This window comes from Marmota marmota, unplaced genomic scaffold (genome assembly GCF_001458135.2).
Source record: "Marmota marmota marmota unplaced genomic scaffold, marMar, whole genome shotgun sequence".
In the NCBI taxonomy this organism is placed as follows: Eukaryota; Metazoa; Chordata; class Mammalia; order Rodentia; family Sciuridae; genus Marmota; species Marmota marmota.
In genome coordinates, this window is record NW_026000174.1 from 41,847,844 (window position 1) to 41,870,111 (window position 22,268).

At 35.2% G+C, this 22,268-nt stretch overlaps 1 protein-coding gene across 6 annotated transcripts in view; it reads right to left on the reverse strand.

The window, feature by feature from the left end:
* Dcdc1 (doublecortin domain containing 1) overlaps nucleotides 1-22,268 on the reverse strand; it is a 479,867-nt gene that overhangs the window by 38,683 nt on the left and 418,916 nt on the right. For all 6 annotated transcript variants that reach the window (XM_048788537.1, XM_048788536.1, XM_048788535.1 and 3 more), the window contains 5 exons: nucleotides 19,744-19,914; nucleotides 14,259-14,444; nucleotides 12,650-12,853; nucleotides 11,071-11,263; nucleotides 248-400 (listed from right to left, as the gene is read on the reverse strand). In XM_048788537.1, the coding sequence (XP_048644494.1) occupies nucleotides 248-400; nucleotides 11,071-11,263; nucleotides 12,650-12,853; nucleotides 14,259-14,444; nucleotides 19,744-19,914 (907 nt within the window). The remainder of the gene's footprint in view (nucleotides 1-247; nucleotides 401-11,070; nucleotides 11,264-12,649; nucleotides 12,854-14,258; nucleotides 14,445-19,743; nucleotides 19,915-22,268) is intronic.

Genomic DNA, 22,268 nt, shown 5'->3' on the forward strand with positions numbered 1-22,268 from the left:
TAAATTAGACATTTTTTCCACACAGAATACTCCATTCCAGTAAGAAAAAGCTGGTAATTGTGCAAATATGTAAGTATAGCTATCCTTGTGCGCATATTAATTGATGGACCTCCTGTTCTTTGCATAAATGTGATGTTATTATGTTGACTTTATACACATTTAATTCATTTTCTTGTTATGACATAAGATTTACTTCTCTCCACCTTCATATAGTTAATTGAAAGAAAGTGAAAATGAAAACACTTACCATTTGGAGGTATAAATGGTTCACCACAAGATACCCAGACAGCAATAGGATTTCTGAGGATGAGGGTGAGCAAAGACTTATCTATACCATCCAAACTATCAGATTTCACAGATCCAGAAAATAATTTGGTTCTCAATTTCATTATAGAGTTTTCTGGAAACAAATAGAACATTTATCATTGTTTGATGAATAATGAACAAATATGCTTTCTGAATTCATTTGTTTTTCAAAATATTTTCTCACTATGAGTCAGCATCCTTATATCAAAGAAAACATTCGACATTTGTTTTTGGGGGGGGATAGGCTAAATTCACTTAGCATTAAGAATTTGAAAGATGTGTGTTTGAAATTATAATCTTATACAACCTGAAGACCAGATGTTCCATATGCCAAATAAAGGCAGAATTATATGTTTTAGTAATTAGTTAGGCACTAAATGTTCACATAATTATTTCTTGAACATTAGAGAACAAAACAAATGAGTGTTTGCCCTGCCTTCAGAGTGCACAGTTCAAAAAGCTACAGATTGCCTGGATGACTTTGCATTTGACCTTGGCATATTTCAGAATGCAAAGAAATAGAGGAATTCCAACTAGTGTCAGCCAGAGATCACACCTGCCTATAACCTGGTAAGCAACACAATGGAAAGAACTGGGGTTAGAAAAACCCCTAGCCCCTCACTCACTCAGTACATAGGGTGCACAGCCTAAGAAGACAGTAAAGTTTTGATTGGCATAGGTTGTGATCATCCACTCTCCTCCCTTTGTTTGAGCATCTTAGAGGGGAAGAAATTTTTGGACCTTTAAAAAATTTTATTCTACTCTTTCTAATTTTTTATCTTCCCTTTTCACTTTATTATCTTCTTTTTTAATTTTAATTTTTAAGAATCTTTTTATCATATTCTATATTTTCCTCTTTCTTTTCTGTTATGGTGATTGCTGCTATTGTTGTTATCTTATTTTTATATGGTTTATATAGTTATGTATTTACTTATTTAGTGGAGATGGGGATCAAGCCTGGGAATTCATATACATTGGGTGATCTGACACTTAGCTACACTGAAGTCTACCTGAGTGGAACTGTACCTTGTTCCAGATACAACCAAGTCCTGGTTAAATCTTGGTGGATGCTTCAACTTAAAAGAATGGGGACAAAAGTCTCCAGGTGGTGACTAGTCCCCAAGGGGCACAGCTAGGGGCTTATGACATCCCACTCCTTGATAGTCATATCACAGAAATAACCAATAGAAATAAAACAACTCCTGTGGACACTGCATCTATGAGGGTCCTCAGCATTGGCTGTCATCATACCTGTCATATCACACATTGCTAACAAGATTGGATGTGAGTGCCACAGAGGAGGAGCTGTGATCCCAGTCCCTACCTCTCCATCTGAAACGTCAGAAACTGCACCATTGTCTGAACAGGTAATCTTCAGGCCCTTCACCTCAGTTGGAACATCTTGTATCAGAAATACTTTCCAAGTAACAGAGCCATAATCGACAGTGCACATGGCAACACCCACCACCTGATAGGGCAACCACTTCCATTGCAGGAATAACCACAGAAAGTGAATTCCACATCATCTGCCATCTACATACACCACACCTATCTAAATTACCAAAGGGACCCCACTCTTGGAAGACCATTAGAGAAAGTAGGTCCCTTAGGCTCTGATACATTATGTCAAAACCCACTAATCACAGCAAAGAAGCTGCAGGAAGATTAAACTATGAGGTCTAATGGAATTAAATTCAACATTACAAAACAGATACCCCAATATGTATCATCAGAAGGCCTCATATAAAAGTGAAAGAAGTTTCCATTTCAATAGATGTGCAAATCTCAACACAGAAACACAAGAAATATGAAAGCTACAAAGTATTATCAAATTTAAAAAAAAAGAAATAATTTCTTCACCTTATCTATCATAATGGAATGAAACCAGAAATCAACAGCAAGAGAAATTGCAGAAATTAGACAAAAACATGGAGATTGACCAACATACTATTAGGTGAACTGGGTCATTGAAGAAATCAGAGGGAAATTTTTAAAATCTTGAATCAAATAAAAATTGCAACCGCATATACTGAAACTTGTGGAATATAACAAAAGCAGCACTGAAAGGGAAGTTTATAGCAAGGAGTGTTGTCATTAAAATAATAAAGAGATCTCAGATAAATTACCTAATGATGCATCTAAAGGTCTTAGAGAAACAAGAACAAACAAGGCCCCAAACCAGTAGAAGGAAAGAAATAATAAGATTATTATTAGAGCATAAATCAATGCAATAAAGATAAAAACAATACAAAGAATTGAATAAACAAAGTTGGTTCTTGAAAAGATAAGTAAAATTGACAAACCCTAAGCTAAACTAATTAAAAGAGAAGGCCCAAATTAAGTTAGACATTAATAAGGAGACATTAAAGTACGCACCACTGAAATTAAAAAGGATCATTAGGGAATATTTTGAAAAACTACTTGCCAACAAATTGGTAAATCTAGAAGAAATTGACAAATTTCTAGACACATAAGATTAACCAAAATCAAACCAAGGGGACATAAGAAACCTAAATAAATCAACATACAGTACTTAGATTGAAGCAGTAATAAGTAGGCTCCCAACAAAGAAAAGCCCAGTCCCACATGGATTCACTGCTGAATTTCATCAGACTTTTAAAGAAGAACTAATCCCAATGCTCCTCAAGAGATTTCATAAACTATAAAGTGAGTGGGCTCTTCTACACCCATTCAATGAAGTCAATATTATCCTACTACCAAAACCTAAGGACACATCAAATAAATAAAATTATACACCAATATCCCTGATGGATATACATGCAAAAAGTCTAAATAAAATACTTGCAAGCCAAATTTTACAGCGCATTTCAAAATGTCATACACCATGATCAAGTTGATTTCATTCCAGAGATGCAAAGATAGTTCAACATATACAAATCAATAAATGTAATACAGCACAAAAATAGAATCAAGGATAAAAATACATGATAATTTCAGAAAAAGTCTTTGACCAAATTCAATATCCCTTTGTGATGAAAGTCCTGAATAAACAGGGGATAGAAGAATCATACCTTAACAAAATAAAGACTCTTTATGACAAAACCATAGCCAACATCATACTGAATGGACAAAACTGACAGTATTTCCTCCAAGATCAGGATCAAGTGTCCACTCTCACTACTCTTATTCAATATAATGCTCAAAATTTCAATCAGAGCACACATAGGAAAGGGAAATAAAATAAAAGCGATACTAATAGGAAAGGAGGATGTCAAATTATCTCTGCTTGTTGATGATATGATTCTATACAGAGAAAGTTCTAAAGACTCTACCAAAAGACCTTTAGAATTGACAAATTCAGTAAAGTAGCAGGATACAAAAGCAATATACTAAAATCAGTAGCTCTTCTGAATACCAATGGTAAAGTTGCTGAGAAAGAAATCAAGAAATTCACGATAGCCACAAAAATATACACAAAATACCTAGGAATAAAACTAAAAGATGGAAGTTATCTACAATGAAAATTACCAAACACTAAAAAAAAAAAAAAAAACCTGAGAAAAACAGTAGAAGGTGGAAAGACTTACCATGTTCATGGATTGAAAGGAATAATTGTTTAAATTGCCACACTACCCAAGCAATCTACAGATTCAATGTAATTCTCATCAAAATACCAATGATATTCTTTCTCAAAACAAGAGAAAAAAATCGTAAAATTTATATGGAAGCACAAAAACCCTGAACAGCTAAAGTGATCTTGATCAAAAAGAACAATTTGGAGGTATCACAATACCTAATTTTAAAACATACTACAGAGCCATAATAACAAAACAGCATATTGCCATAAAAGTAGATATGTAAACAGACTAGGACAAAAATGAGGACACAAAAATGAATCTACACATCATCAGTCAACCAATTCTTGGCAAAGCTATCAAAAACGCACATTGTGAAAGGACCATCTCTTCAACAAATGGTGCTGGGAAAACTGGATATTCACATATAGAAGATTAGAACTAACCCTCATCTCTCACCCTGTAAAAAATCAACTAAAAATAGATCAAAGAGCTTAATGTTACAACTATAACTCTGAAACTACTAGAAGAAAACAGGAGAAACATTTCAAGCCATTGGCACAAGCAATGGTTTCCTGGATGGAGTTCTAGGAGCTTAGAAAATAAAAACAAGAATTAACACATGGGATTACATCAAGTAAAAAGCTTCTGACAGCAAATGAAACATTCAACAGAGTTAAGACACAATCTCCAAAATGGGAAAAAATCTTTGTCAGCATCTGATGGAGTATTAAAATCCAGAATACATGAAAAACTCAAATGAACAAAAAGTAATACAAACAAAAATGACCTGAATATACATGTCTCAAAAGATATACAAATGGGCTGGTGTTGTGGTTCAGCGGTAGAGTGCTCACCTCACATGTGCGAGACCCTGGGTTTGATCCTCAGCACCACATAAAAATAAATAAGTGAAATAAAGGTATTTAAAAAAAGATATACAAATGGTCAATAAATATATGAAAACAATGCTCAATAACTTTAGACATCAGAGCAATGCAAATCAAAATTGTAGTGAGATCCCATTTCACCATAGTTACCATGGTTATTATCAAAAACCAAACAAGGAGATCTAAGATAGCATACTAGAGGGAGGATGCATTCCTTGTTGCTCTGTGACATGGGATTCAGGCAGAGGAAATACTGGTTCTCTGCAAGAGCTCTCACTGCCCACCGATCCCCTGCTCTTTGACCTCTGTTTGTCCACTGTGATCACTAGCCCTTTGCCAGTATATCACCCGCCTTTTGCATGCAGATGTCTTGCTGACACTGCCAACTGCCCACAGACTGCCGGAGGAGTGCCTGCTGCCTGTTGCTGCCTGGAAATCCATTTTCAGGGTACACACAGGTTTGGTCACATGCAGCTGCTGCCATCGTGGAACACTGGCCAGGGCCTGGGAATCCAGGGCTAAGAGGCCTGAAGGTTTGTTGTTGCCACTGTTGCCATCTCTGGGTGTGGCTGCCTTAGCCTGGGGGCACCAACCAGGGCCTGGAGATGTATTGTCAGGGTATGTGCAGGTCTGGTTGCATCTGGGGTCTTCCTGCTGGGTGTGCTAATGGCCTCCATCTGGCTACCTCTTTGCAGGGTCACTCCTTTGTGTGAGCGCATCCATGGTGGTCTCTGTGCAAGTTGGAACAGCATTGATATCTTGGGGCTACAGCAAGGCAGAGCCTGGGGAATCTGAAGTCCAGGTCCATCAGATTACAGCTGGGTCTGTGTGGGTCAGTCTTGACCTGAAAAGCCTGGAAAGTTGGAGACCGGGGACAGTTCCCTGGATAGGACATGGGGGTGGTGAGTATAGGTTGGAGACCCTGAAGAAAACAGGACTGTCTCCAGCTCAGTGAGTCCTGAAGTGCATGGGGACAGGAGGGACCGGCTATAGCAAGTGGGAAAACCGGAAGAGGGTGTGAGGACATCTTGCTATCAGCTAGCCCAGCCATGGATTCTCCTCTAAAACAGACTGGATGTTATACCACAAAGCAACTCGTAGCAAATATAATAATAATAATAATAATAGAAATACTACCCTGCATTCCATCAGATCATAACAGAATGAAACTAAAATCAATGATAAAATAAAAAATAGAAGCTACTCCAAAACCTGGAGACTAAATAACATGCTATTGAATGACAAATGGGTAGCAGAAGAAATCATGGAGGAAATGAATAAAACATTTAGAGGTAAGTGAGTACACCAATACAGCATATCAAAATCCCTGGGACATTATGAAGGCAGTGCTAAGAGGAAAGTTCATTGCATTGAGCTCATTCAATAAAAGAGTAAAAAGTCAACAAATAAATGACCAAATATTATATCTCAAAACCCTAGTAAAAGAACAAATCAACAACAAAAGCAGTAGAAGACAGGAAATAATTAAAATCAGAGCTGAAATCAATAAAATTTAAACAAAAGAAACAATTCAAAAAATTGACAAAATTAAAAGTTGTTTCTTTGAATAAATAAATAAAATTGATAAACCCTTAGCTACACTAATGAAGACAAAACTCAAATTATTAAAATTCATGATTAAAAAGGTAAATATCACAACATACACTACTGAAATGCAGAAGATAAATAGAAACTATTTTGAAAATTTGTACTCCAATAACATAGAAAATCTTGAAGACATCAACAAATTTCTAGAGACACATGGACTATCCAAACAGAATCAAGAGGACATGCATAATTTAAACAGATCATTTTTAAGCAATGAAATAGAAGATGTCATCAAAAGTCTACCAACCAAGAGAAGCCCAGGACCAGATGCATTATCAGCCAAGTTCTACATGATCTTCACAAAAGAATTAGCACTAATATTCCTCAAATTATTGCATGAAATAGAAAAGGAGGGAACCCTTCCAAACTCATTCTATGAGGCTAGTAATACCCTGATACCAAAACCAGACAAAGACACATCAAGGGAAGAAAACTTTAGACCAATGTCCCTAATGCAAAAATTCTCAATAACATTCTGACAAATCGCATACAAAATATATTTTAAAAATAGTGCACCATGATCAAGTGGGGTTCATTCTAGGGATGCAAGGTTGGTTCAACATACAGAAATTTATAAATATAAATAACAAAAATAGCATGGTATTGGTACCAAAGTAGACATATAGACCAATGGTATAGAATAGAAGACACATCAAGTGACTTAAAGACAAGAATCATATGATCATTTATTTCAATATATGCAGAAAAAGCATTTGACAAAATATAGCACCTCTTCATTTTCAAAACACTAGAAAAACTAGAGATAGTAAGAACATATCTCAACATTGCAAAAGCTATCTATGCTAATCTTAAGGCCAACATCATTCTAAGTAGAGAAAAATTGAAAGCATTCCTTCTAAAAACTGAACAAGACAGGGATGCCCTCTTTCACCACTTCTATTCAACAAAGTCCTGGAAACTCTAGCCAGAGAAATTAGACAAATAAAAGAAATTAAAAGGATACAAATAAGAAACAAAGAACTCAAACTATCATTATATGATGACTACATGATTTTATATTTAGAAGATTCAAAAAATCCCACCAGAAAACACCTAGAGCTAATAAATGAAGTCAGCAAAGTGGCAGGAATAAATCAAAGGCATTTATATACATCAGTGATGAATACTCTGAAACAGAGAAATTAGAAAAACTACCCCATTCCCAGTAGCCTAAACACACACACACACACACACACACACACACACACACACTTGGAGATCATTCTAACAAGAGAGGTGAAAGACCTCTACAATGAAAACTACAGAACACTAAAAAAAGAAATTGAAGACCTTAGAAGATGGAAATATATCCCATGTTCTGGGCAATTACAATTAAAATCCCAATAACATTCTTCATAGAACTAGAAAAAGCAATCATGAGATTCATTTGGAAAAACAAGAGACCCAGAATAGCCAAAGCAATCCTTAGCAAGAAAAGTGAAGCAGAGGCATCACAATATCAGACCTTAAAGTATACTACAGAGCAATAGTAACAAAAATAGCATGGTATTGGTACCAAAGTAGATATATAGACCAATGGTACAGAATAGAAGACACAGAGACAAGCTCACATAAGTAGAGTTATCTCATATTAGACAAAGGCTCCAAAAACATACATTGGAGAAAAGATAACCTCTTCAACAAATGGCACTAGGAAAACTGGAAATCCATATGGAGAAAAATAAAATTAGACCTCTATCTCTCATCCTGCACAAAAATCAACTCAAAGTGGTTCAGAGACTTAGGAACTAGAACAGAGACCCTGTGGCTAATAGAAGAAAAAATAGGACCAAATCTCTACCATGTCGGCTTAGGAACTGACTTCCTTAACTAGGACTCTATAGCGTAATAAGTAAAAAAAAAGAATCAATAAATAGGATGAATTCAAACTAAAAAGCTTCTCAGCAAAGGAAACAATCAATAACATGAAGAGAGAGCCCACAGAATGGCAGAAAATCTTTATTTACTATATGCACCTCAGACAGAGCACTAATCTCCAGGATATATAAAGAAGTTAAAAAACTCAGCACCAAAAAACAAATACCCAATCAGTAGATGGGTTAAGGAGCTGAACAGATACTTTACAGAAAAAGAAATACAATTGATCGACAAGTATATGGGAAAATGTTCATCATCTCTAGCAATTAGAGAAATGCAAATCAAAACTACTCTAAAATTTCATCTCATTCCAGTCAGAATGGCAATTATCAAGAATACAAGCAATAATAAGTGTTGACAAGGAAGTGGGGAAAAGGTACACTAATATATTGCTGGTGGCACTGCAAATTAGTGCAACCACTATGGAAAGCAGTATGGAGATTCCTTAGAAAAGTTAGAATGGAACCACTATTTGACCCAGCTATCTCACTCCTCAATTTATACTAAAAATATTTAAAATCAGCATACTATAGTGATGTAGCCATCTCAATGTTTATAGCAGCTCAATTCACAATAGTTAAATGATGGAACCAACCTCAATGCCCTTCAACAGATGAATGGATAAAGAAACTATGATATATATATATATATATATATATATATAACGGAATATTACTCAGTCTTGAAGAAGAATGAAATCATGGCATTTGCAGGTAAATGGATGGAGTTGGAGAATATCATGTTAAGTGAAATAAGCCAACCCCCCAAAAAACAAAGGCCGATTATTTTCTCTGATAAGCAGATGTTGATCCATAATGGGGTGGGGCAAAGAATGAAGAAACTTTGGATTGTGCAAAGGGAGTGAGGGGAGGGGAGGAGGTGTGGGGACTGGGTGGATGGTGGAATGGACATTATAACATTATATACATGTATGATTATACTACTGATGTGACTCTGTACCATGTTCAGCCAGAGGAAGGAGAAGTTGTGCTCTATTTGTGGACAGAGTGTCAAAATGCATTCTGCTGTCATGTATAACTAATTAGAACAAATTATAAAATGAAAAAATTGCATTCCAAATTTATCAATGATGTAAGAATAAAAATAAAATAAATAAAATTACTTCTACAAAAACAAAAGAGAACAACTGCTAGCAAAGATGTAAGGAAAAAAGTCTTATATACTGTTTGGGGGGATGTAAATTAGTATAGTCACTATAAAAAAACAGTATGGAGGTCTCTTTTTCAAAAAAACTAAAAGTAGAACCACCATATGACCAGATTATACCACTCCTGGGTATAAATCTGAGGGAAATAAGGTCAGTATACAAAAGAGACACCTGCATACCCATGTTTATTGTGGCACTATTCACATTAGCCAAAATATGAAATCAGCCTAGGTGCTCCTCAACATCTAACAGATGAATGGATAAAGAAATGATGAGATATATACACAATGAACTCTTATTCATCTATAAAGAAGAATAAAATCTGTCATTTGCATGAAAATGGATGGAACTGGAGGACATCATGTCAAGTGAAATTATTCAGACAATATCACATACTTTCTCTTTTATGTGGAAACAATAAAATTAAAATAAAATATAACCTGAAAATAAAGAGGGACTTTTAGAGGCTAGTAAAGGGGGAAAGAGGGATGTTGACAGATGTAGAGGGAAGGTGGAAATATCAATGCACAATATATGCCCATATGGAAATGTCACAAGAAACTCATCAATTTGTACAATTAACATGTATGAATAAAAAGAAAAAATATATACATATTCTATACAAACACAACTGCTGCAAACCTAACTACATAGTACATATCAGCAGCAAGCACAGCAACAAAAATAAGTAATATTCTATACAGAATAATAATAAGTAATATTCATTGAATGTTTGGATAAACATCAACCAGGCATTGTTCTAAGTAAAAAAAAATACATACACATATATATGTATCTACATGTGTATATATGTGTATGTACACTTTTATTAATATATTCATTAATAATTTTATTAATATATTTATGAGGGCCAAATAAATATATTTAATATAGATATTAAATATATATATTCAAGCAAATATGTGTATGTGTGTATTTCTGTGGTATGGGTGTGTGAGTGCTGTGGTATGAACGTGTCCCCTCCAGAAAAATTCCGATATTGAAACTTAATGGTCAATGTGGTGGTCTCTGAAGGTGGGACCTTCAAAGGTGGTCATAAGAGTCCCTCTCCTTGTGAATGGGATGACGGTCCTTACTAAAGAGGCTTCACACAGTGTTTGGCTCTCCTGCCCTCTATCTTTAGCCTCCTGAGAACATAGCACTTCTCCCCTCTGGAGAATGCAACCCTCATTAGAAAACCAAACCTGCCAGGGCCTTGATTTTAGACTTCCAGCTTCCGAAGCTGTGAGAAGTAAATACTTATTCTTTATAAATCAACCAGTTACTGGATCTATAGTACTCAGTTATAGTAGCATAAAATGAACTAAGATAACATTCAAGAGAAAATTTTATATATGGTTTTTATTTCAAGACAGTCCTTAAAAACACTCCATGAAGTGACTAGTAGTACCCTCATTTTACAAATGAGAAAACTGAGGTACATAGTGTTAAAAACTTTCCCAAAAGCCACTGAGCAAGTGACAGAGCTAGAACTTGAACCTTAGTATTATGGCTCCAAAACCCAAGTTCATAACCCAAGTTATGCCTCAGAGAATCTCATTGAGACTCTTAAATCAGTTATAATAATAGCTGGTTGTGATTTTAAAATTCTAGAAGAGGTGATTGAAAGAATCTCATTTAACTTTTTCATGATTGAACATAAGCAGAAGCATTGTCCACATACTTTTAGCAGTCATCTCTTCTGTTCCAACCGGAGTGGGGCCTGTTTTTTGTTCTTCAGAGTCTCTCTGCATAAAGGATTCATTTAGAGCCCATAAAACCAAATCACGCAAGGTAAAGACTGTGGTTCCATCTCTGGTGTATACTTTGGAAGCTGCTCTGGAAAGCCCAAGCTGTCCTGTGCATTCTGTAAGAAGCTAAACAACACAGTTTGTGAAGGACTGACACGAACTAGTGATAGAATTGGGAATAATAAAGAAGAGCTCACCTTTCAGATGAGAAAATCTTTTAACTTGAGAAAATACAGATCTGAGTAACTACTAATCTTAATTGTGTGTGTGTGTATGTGTGTGTGTGTGTGTGTGTGTAATAATAGTAGTAGGGATTAAAATAAGGACTCACACATGCTAAGCAACCATTCTACTCCTGAGCTACATCACCTTCCCTGATCTTGATTTTTGATTAGTAATGATTTCTAATATTAGATTGTTCTATACCATCTTATATTAGTCTAATCCCACTGTGAAAATTCCTAGCTCTAAAAATGTAACATAGCAGCTGATGTATGTTAATACATTTTAGCCTCAGAGTACTTTCTAAGGAATGTCCAATCGAGAAATCTACTTTCAATTTTGTTGCTTGATAAGGTATAAAATTATTGTAATATTTCATATTGATAAACTGCTCTAAAATAAATGAGTAGTTAACTTTTAAACCAAGATATGACATGTATTATTACCTCCATTTGGTAGATGGGAAAACAGAATGAAAAGGCTAATATTTTTTCCCAAGACCATAAAAGACAGTATGGATCCCTGAGTGAATCTTCAAGTCACTAACTTCTGTACTTTGTTTAGTTTACTGAACAACAATATTTTATTTAAAAATCCATTTATTTTTCAACCAAAGAGGTGAGTGGATAAATAAGTAGTGTTTGTAAAGAAGTTCCAATGAGAACTTTATATCATATTTAACATCGCCTGTAAAATATGTTACTAAAGTATTAATCTGAATGCACAGACAGGATGATCATCAAACCTGGAAAGACAAATCTGGGCTTGGGCCTTCTGGACTCTCTTTCATTCCTGTGTCTATGTGTTCTTTAAGACAGACCACACAGTTCCTCTTAACACAATCCCTTCTTCTCCAATTTGAAAACGAAGCACCCTATCAACAAATAAGCACTCTAATGCTGCAGATGATAAACAAGGTGGCATCTCTTAGATCACTCAGATGACATAAAATTGGAAGTTGGCTTGGGAAGGAGGGAAGAAAATGACATTGTTCTTGATAAGAATGAAGAAAATTGGGTAGTTTTATTTTTTCTCCTTTTATATCTTTGCTTTGGAGCCAATCTAAGAAAACACATTCTGATTTTTAAAAATTTTTTCTAAGTCTATCCAAAGAAATACAATAAAAAATAATGCCTTTAAGGAAACACGGATCTTAATCTCATCAGCTTAAATTGGTAAACCTGGCCAGGGACATTTATCACTCAATCTCATTTTTTTTTTCTTATCAGGAGAATCACCATTATCATTACCTCTGAGAATGTAAGCAGCATTTAAGTGACAGTCACTTACCATGGGGAATGTTCCAGCCACAATTAACTTCCCATTACGATATCCATCCCCGTTTTTGTACGCGATTATTTTCACTGCCTTCTGGTGTGTTGCTGCTATACCACTGCGATACACAACTTGCATGCAGGTCTTCATCCGTAAAGATAATAGGAGTTCTTCATAATAATTTAGAGTTTTGTCAGCCTCGTAAGATGATAAGTCAGCCTGATTCATTTAAAAAAATTGTACATTTATACAAACCTTTAAATTTTAGTTTTTTATTTGAGCATCATTCAGTCTCATTTCAATGAGTGTGTGTGTGTGTGTGTGTGTGTGTGTGTGTGTGACATTTAAATTTTGCTATGGTCACTTCATGTACTATAGATACCAGTGCTATAATGGGAAGGACACTGGACAGAAATCTTAAGTTCTTTTTCCATCCCTGACACCGAGTTACTAGGTGACTTCTGAGCATCTGGTCTGTTTGGGGCCTTCTGTATTTATTTTATTTGAGGTTAATGTTACATTTTTTGTTTCTTTTGCTTTCACCTGTGACAGGAGATGGCAGCAGGGCCAAAGACAGCCTGAGATCAAAGTAAGAGGACACAATACCACCACCGACATTCCCTCAATTTTTGACTTTAGAATGATGCCGTCCTATGGTGGAAGATGCTGATGAAAGGAGGGGAATGAGAACAGTGTCAAGCACATGGTAATGAAGGGGTGAAAGCCACTTCATCCCTAACTAGGATGCTGCCCTGAGGGAAAACCTGTCTGAGATGCTGTAACTCTGAGGATCTTGGTAATCAGCTCCTCCAAACCAAATGCCCTCCGGCTTCCCAGAGGACTGATTCCTTTTTCCTTTAGATATTGTTTCAGTGGATGGTAACAGGTGGCACAATGTGGCTGGGAATTAGGAGATGAGCGAGATCTGGAGATGGGGCAGGCCAGCCTTGAGAGGACAGGCTGGAGGGTGCCCACCTTTTTGGACTTGCTCCTTTATATTCAGGTGTGCAAGTTCCCTCAGCTTTTTTCACTTCTAAACTTGAAGGGAGGATCTCTTAAATAGTACCATTTCAAATTAAGGTCACACAAAAGTAGCAGAGGATTTTGTTTGTTTGTTTGGTTGGTTTTTGTTTTTGTTTTTTCATCTCCAAGAACTCTAAATAGCATTAGACATGGATGTGTGAATTCAGACACCCAACCTGAATTGTTAACAACAACATGTCAAATTCCCTCTGAAATGCTCCATGCTCATCAAAGAAGTTTACCCTGTGGATACAGGTAAAAAAGCTGTTCCACTAAGTAAAGATTTGCAGTTATTTCCTCAACTAAGTGACACAGAGAACAAGGGAAAGTGTCAGCAAATTAAAGCTGCAGAAGTGCCCAATTAACTTCACAGGGTGGATGGAACTATTAATAGACAATGTATTTTAAATTACAGTGGGGAAAAGGAAATCAATGCAAGCAGGATGTGTTAAGGGAGGATGAATTGGATGAGTGGAGATGCACCTGAGGAGGATGAATTGGATGAGTGGAGATTAACTTGAATGCAAGGCAGATAATAAATACATCAAAGTTTCCAAACTGTTGACAGATGTACATTAGCAGAATTCAGATCATTACACACCTTGACCACACTGATGACCTTGAAAGGCCCTTGTGATAGGGGCTTCTGGGTCTTGGAGCCTGAAACACAGAGGAATGGAACCCCTGGAAGCAACTGTTTCAGTCTCTTCTCTGCTCTCATGCATCGTCCACAAGCCAGGCAGAGCATCATTTTCCTCTTTCCACCAGCTGAGAGATAATAGTATCCCTTAAACAGGAAATAAAGGCACTTTTATATAGGTACATCTGAATTATGATAGCATTCCATAGAACTCTTTAGAATATAAATAGAGCACCTTTATCATCACCAAATACTAAATTTGAAATCACAACATTAATGCATTATTTTCCTCCCTAATAATTACATTTTCAAGAAAATAATTTCCAAATTTGTAATGACAATTCAGCACCGATGAACACAACCTGTGCCCAGAATCAAGATTTCATGAAAAATGGTCAGTTCCAAGTTTGAGTCAGAAAATATACAATGTAAGCAAGGGAAAGAAAAAAGTTATCCCAGAGTAAACAAATTGTGTCAAAAAGACATGGAAGTCAATATGAGGGAGCCCCTACTGCTCAAAAAGCAATAATTTGGGGCTAACATAAAGAACAATAATGGCAACATTTTGCATGTTTTTGAATATGCAAAATTCAATGAGTTCACAATGATTCTATTAATAGAAGTAAAACAAACGAAAAACCCAAACAAATAAAAACAAACCTACAACCTATTGGACAACATTGGCAATAAGCTTGCACCTATTTATAACTCTGAAAACCGGCCATGAAAGAGTATGGCAGATTATTTCCAAAGACAGCCACAATAAAACCATTCCAAACTTATGTTCATGGTCATTTGATGTATGACTTTACTGTTCCTTCAATAGAGAGGAAGTGTTTCTTTGTCCTTATTTCTTTTCGTTGAAGAAGGGAAAGGGCGTATTACTGGCTTCACCCATTGTAGCACTAGCAAATGCAAGACAAGCAGATGTGTAAGTAGTACTTGCACATTAGTGCTTATTCTCTTTGGGTTACAGTAGGAACCCTAAGACTACAATGTGAGCAAACTTGAGCTAGCCTTTTCAAGAAATCCAGAGATTGAAGAATCAATGCCCCTAGCTAAGAGCCTACCATCCACCAGACATGTAAGGGAGGCCATCTGTGATCATCTACTCCTCACAGAGCCACCAAACTACTGAAGGAGCACCAGATGACTACAGCCATACTAGTGACCCTAGGCAAGACCAACAGATCTGTTCTTCATAATTTTCCTGAAATCTTTCCTAACTGGAATCACAGAGTTTAAGTTATTTCAATCAAAAGTTAAGTGTTCTTTTGCCTAATTGCTCTGGCTTGAGATTTGAGTACTATTGAGAATAAAAGTGGTAAAAGTGAGTATCCCTGTCTTGTTTCTATTTTTAGAGGAATGCTTTTAGTTTTTCTCTATTTAGAACAATGTTGGCCTTGGGTTTGTCTTACAGCTTTTACAATATTAAGATATGGTCATTTTATTCCTATTTTTTCCTAGTGTTAATCATGAATGGATGATGTATTTTGTCAAATGCTTTTTCTGTATCCATTGAGATGATCATGTGATTCTTGTCTTTAAGTCTATTGATGTGGTGCATATATTTAGTGATTTCTGTATGTTGAACCAACCGTACATGCCTGGAATGAAACTCACTTGATTATGGTGCACAATCTTTTCAGTGTGTTTTGCCAGCATTTTATTAAGAATTTTTGCATCTATGTTCATCAGGGATATTGGTTTGAAGTTTTCTTTCCTTGTCGTGTCTTTGTCTGGTTTTGGTGTAAGGGTGATATTGACTTCATTGAATGAGTTTGGAAGGGTTCCCTCCTTTTCTATTTCATGGAATAATTGGAGGAGGATTGGTATTAGTTCTTATTTAAAGGTTTGGTAGAACTTGGCTGAGAATCCATCTAGTCCTGAACTTTTATTTGCTGGTAAATTCTTGATTACTTCTTCAATCTTGTTATTTGAAATTGATCTATTCACATTTTCTATATCCTCCTGGTTCAGTGTGAGTAAGTGTTATGTTTTTAGGAATTTATCAATGTCTTCAGTATTTTCTAACTTAAATAAGTATAGATTTTCAAAACAGCTTCTGATTATCTTCTGTATTGCATTAGTGTTGGTGATGATATTTCCATTTTCATCATGGATTCTAGTATTTGCATTTTTAAGGAGTTAAAATCAGCATACTTCAGTGACACAGCCACATCAATGTTTATTGAAGCTCAATTCACAATAGTTAAGTTATGAAAGCAGCCTAGGTGTCCTTCAATAGATGAATGGATAAAGAACATGTGGTATATATACACAATGGAGTATTACTCAGCCATAAAGAAGAATCACTTTATAACATTTGCCAGCAAATGGATGGATCTGAAGACTATCATGCTAAGTGAAGTAAGAAAAAATCAAAGGTAGAATGTTATCTCTGATATTTGGAAGCTAATTCACAATAAAGCAGGTGGTGAGGGGAAGAGTAGACATGCGGTAGATTAGACAATGGGAATGGAAGGAAAGGACATGGATAAGTAAAGGAAAGACAGTGGAATGAATCTGGCATGTACATATATGAAGTTTCCCATGTACATGTATAAAACAACACAGAAAATCCCACCACCATGTACATCCATAAGAATGGAACTCTACCATTGGTCTACATGTCTATTTTGGTGCCAATACCATACCATTTTTGTTACTATACTTTGTGGTATAGTTTAAGGTCTGGTATTGTGATGCCTTCTGCTTCACTCTTCTTGCTAAGGATTGCTTTGGCTATTCTGGGTCTCTTATTTCTCCAAATGAATTTCATGCTTGTTTTTTCTATTTCTATAAGGAATGATGATGGGATTTTAATAGGAATCACATTGAATTTGTATAGTGCTTTGGGTGGTATGGCCATTTTGACAATATTAATTTTGCCTTTCCAAGAACATGGGAGATCTTTCCATCTTCTAAAATCTTCTTCAATGTCTTTCTTTAGTATTCTGTAGTTTTCATCATAGAGGTCTTTCACCTCTTTTGTTAAGTTGACTCTCAAAAATTTTTTTGGAGGCTATTGTGAATGGGGTAGTTTTCCTAATTTCTCTTTCAGAGGATTTGTCATTAATGTGTAGAAATATATTTGATTTATGGGTATTGATTTTATATCCTGCTACTTTGCTGAATTCATTAATTAATTCTAGTTTTCAGGTGAAGTTTTTTTTGGATTCTCCAAGTACAGAATCATGTCATCAGCAAATAATGATAGTTTGAATTCTTCTTTTCCTATTTGTATCCCTTTAATTTCTTTTATCTGTTTAATTGCTCTGGCTAGTGTTTCCAGGACTATGTTGAGTAGAAGTGGTGAAAGAGGGCATCCCTGTCTTGTCCAAGTTTTTAGAGGGAATGTTTCCAATTTTTCACCATTTAGAATGATGTTGGCTTTGTGTTTAGAGTAGATAGCTTTTACAATGTTGAGGTATGTTCCTACTATCTCCAGTTTTTCAGTGTTATGAACATGAAAGGGTGTTATATTTTATCAAATTCTTTCTCTGCATCAATTGATATAATCATATAATTCTTTAAGTCTACTGATGTGATGAATTATATTTATTGATTTTCATATATTGAACCAACCTTGTATCCCTGGAATAAACCTCACTTGATTATGGTACACTATTTTTTTTAATATGATTTTGTATGCGATTTGCCAGAATTTTTTTGAGAAGTTATCTCATACTAGACAAAGGTGCCAAAAACATACATTGGAGAAAAGATAGTCTCTTCAACAAAAGGTGCTGAGAGAACTGGAAATCTATACTCAACAAAATGAAAATAAACCCCTATCTCTAACTATGTGCAAAACTCAACTCAAAGTGGATCGAAGACCTAGGAATTAGACCAGAGACCCTACACCTAATAGAGGAAAAATTAGGCTCAAATCTTCATTATGTTGGATTACTCCCTGACTTCCTTAAGAAGACTCCTAAAACACAAGAAATAAAATCAATAATTAATAAATGGGATGGGATAAACTAAAAAGCTTCTTTTCAGTAAAAGAAACAATCAATGAGGTGAAGAGAGAGTCTACATTTTGGGAGCGAATTTTTGTCACACACATGTCAGATACAGCAGTAATCTCCAGGATATATACAGAACTCAAAAACCTTAACACCAAAAAAAAAAAAACAATTAATAAATGAGCTAAGGAGCTGAACAGACACTTCTCAGAACTTCTCAGAAGAAGATATACATTCAATCAACAAATATATGAAAAAATGTTAAACATCTCAATTAATTACAGAAATGCAATTCAAAACTAAGATTTCATCTCATGCCAGTCAGAATGAGAGTTATCAAGAATACAGACAACAATAAATGTTGATGAGGATATGGAAAAAAAGACATACTCATATATTGCTGGTGGGACTGCAAATTGGTACAACCAATCTGGAAAGAAGTATAGAGATTCCTTAGGAAACTTGAAATGGAACCACCATTTGACCCAGCTATCCCTGTCTTTGGTCTATACCCAAAGGACTTAAAATCAGCATATTATAGTAACACAGCTGCATCAATGTTTATAGCAGCTCAATTCACAATAGCTAAACTGTGGAAGCAACCTAGATGCCCTTCGATAGATGTATGGATAAAGAAACTGTGGTATATATACACAATGGAATATTACTCAGCATTAAAAGAGAATAAAATTATGCCATTTGCAAGTAAATGGATGGAGCTGGAGAATATCATGCCAAGCAAAGTAAGCCAATACTAAAAAACCAAAGGCCTGATGTTCTCTCTGATAATGGATGCTGATCCATAATGGGGTGAGGTGGACATGGAGGAAAATGGAATAACTTTGATTGGGCAAAGGGGAGGGAGGGGTGAGGAAGGGGCATGGGAGCCGGAAAGATGGTAGAATGAGATGGACATCATTACTCTAGGTACATGTCTGACTGCACATATGGTGTGACACTACATTGTGTACAACCAGAGAAATGAAAAGTTGTGCTGAAATTGTATACAACGAATCAAAATGCATTCTGCTGTCATATATACCTAATTTAAATGAATAAGTTAATTAATAAAAAAGAATGGGATGCTAAAATGGATAAGATATATTCCATGCTTGTAGAATTATATCAAAATGGATTCTGATATCATGAATAACTAAAAAGAACCATTTTTTTAAAGAAAAGTCAGTGTTCAAGGGGCTGGAGAGGTAGCTCAGAATTAGAGTGCTTGCCTCGCATATATAAGCCCTGGCTTCAATGCAATATCAGAAATTGTCTCTAACCAAGATCAGAACTGGTGATGTAGCTCAGGGGTAGAACACTTGCCTAGCACATGAGGCCCTGGGTTCAATTCTCAGTCCTGTGGGAAATTAGTGATCAAATTTTATGAACATAGCTTTTCTAAGGGAAAAAAATCACTTTATTAAATTATCTTATTTTACCATCTTTTTTTTCTTTGGGAAGACAGAACCACTTACTGGTTGATCAATGTTTTCCCCTTTAATGACAGAAGATGTACAAATACCAGCAAAATTTGCCAATGTGATTTCCTTATCCAAAGTAGTGCTATAAAAGGCCATAAATGTTTTCAAATTTTCCAAGTACTGCCACTTTTGATGGGCAGTTCCATTGTTGTATGGCTTATATTTCTGGAAAAAAAAGAGAGAAAATATTGTGTCAAATAGACAGGTGAGTTTATGAGATAGCTATAGCAGTCATATTTCATTGCATAAATTCCAAAAGTACAGATAATTATTCATAAATACATTATGCAGTGATAAATATAGTTGATTTTTGGCAATTATATGCATAGATTTTATACTTATAAATATGCATTCTTTGATTTACAAAAATAGAATCACACAATACATACAATTTGAATTGCATTTTTTTTCAATTAACAATATTCCATGAACCTTTTTTCAACATTTTAAAAAGATATTATCATTTAATTTCAGGAATATTTTATTTTGCTAATCTCCAATAGTTAAAACATGTATATTGTTTCTTAAAATTTCCCTGCAATACACAGAGAACAACACACAGTACTGTAAATAAATCTTTGTATAAATCTATGATAATTTCTTTTTTTGTAGTTATTGATGGACAGAATGCCTTTATTTTAATTGTTTATTTATTTATTTATTTTATGTGGTGCTGAGAATTGAACCCAGTGCCTCATGCATGCTAGGTAAGCACTCTACCACTGAGCTCCAGCCCAAGCCCCTATGATAATTTCTCTAGGACAAATTTCTGGAAGAGTTGCTGATAAAAGAAGATTCTATTTTTTGCAGTATTAGGGATTGAATGCACATCTCACACATGCTAGGTAAGTACTGTACCACTGACTTGCATCCCAAGTCCAAACTCTGATCATTTTTCAAGATTATGATCTATCACATCGAAATTCTTTCTGGAGAGATCATTTTACTTTATATTTCTAATAGTTGTATATGTATATGAAATAACCCACTTTTCTCATATTCTTGTCCCAAAAGGGCAATATCTTCCCTAAATATGAGCTTGATAAATGAAAAAATAGTACCTTATTGATATTTTAGTTTACATTTCATTGATATCAAAGGAGACTTTTTCTAAGTAAAGTTAAATAATAATAGAAACAAGATATTTACTTTAATTATAAAAGTTGGCTCAAGTATAAGTAAAACATGTTTCAATTTAACAGAATTTTAAAAAGTTGTTAGAGTCTGTAAATAAGTCAAAATAACACCTGGCATTTTGTCAGGGGAATGTTGAAGTTCGTAAACAGGTCTGGATGGTGCCTGGCAGAATGCCAGAGGGAGTGGTTTGGGAAGTAACAAAAGCAAGCCATTAGGTGTGGAGATTCCTGATTGGTTGACTGATGTATCTAGTTTATGCTAATTAGATAAGCTGTGTGGGGTGTATAAATACTGCTCCTGTCCTACAATAAAGGGCTCCCACTCCTGCTGTATCAATCTACACAAGTTGTTCGTCACCCCCCGGTTATTTTGCCGCAGCCGGACTGCGGCAAAAAGTGAATTAATGCTAATAACTAATCATATCATGACACCTCAAGGAATTTTATGATTTGTAACACTTACATTACCAAGTAACAGGTTAACAGTAAAGAAGAAAATAAATGAGTCTTAAGAACTGATTTTATGGGTCAGAAAACAAAGCCTCTCCCAGAGATCTGGAAAACCAAAGGCTATATTTTCAAGGAACAAGAAAAGATCTAGTAGCATTAATCTAACGTGCCTAATTTTTATTACTTTATTTGAACTTGAATATTTTTTCATAAACTGATTGCTTCAATAAATAAAAATGAAATGTTAACAAAGAAAAAAGTTTTGAAAGGTGACTCAAATTATCTTGGGATTAAGTTTTTTTCATATAAAATGAGAACCTCAGGGGAAGACATCCATACCTACAATTTTATGAAACTAAGGAAGGCACTCAATTTGCACCTGCATGAGATTTTATCTTTGATATGTACTAAATAGGCATCTGACATAAAATAATGTAAAGTGATGTATACTGTCTCTAAATTTTTAGTCTTTATTTAACATCAGGACAGAAGATTTAATTAAGTTTTGGTATTTGTCCAGATTGCTGTCCCAGTTTTGGATTCAGGGCCTGCAAAACAAGTTGCTTCACTGCTTTTAAACACATGGAATAAAATGTTATTTGGAGACAATACATTCTGCCCAACAAAAAGATGGAAAATACTGTGGAGATGACAGAAAGCAAATGCAGAGCAGGAATGCTCCTAAACTCTCTCTCCTCCTAGCATGGAAAACACAGATCCATTTACAAATGTTTTTGGTTATAAGTGGGAATGACAGGAAAACGTGCAAAAAGCACTTCCTAGATCTTTGTCCAAAATTCAAATGAAGCCAGACTTCTCTGGAGTCTCCAAAAATTGTTTGGCCGCTGTAAGCATTTGCAAAACTGTATTAAAAGTATAATGCAAATGGATTGCTTGGTAGACTACCACTATGAACTCAGGTCCCCAAAAGAC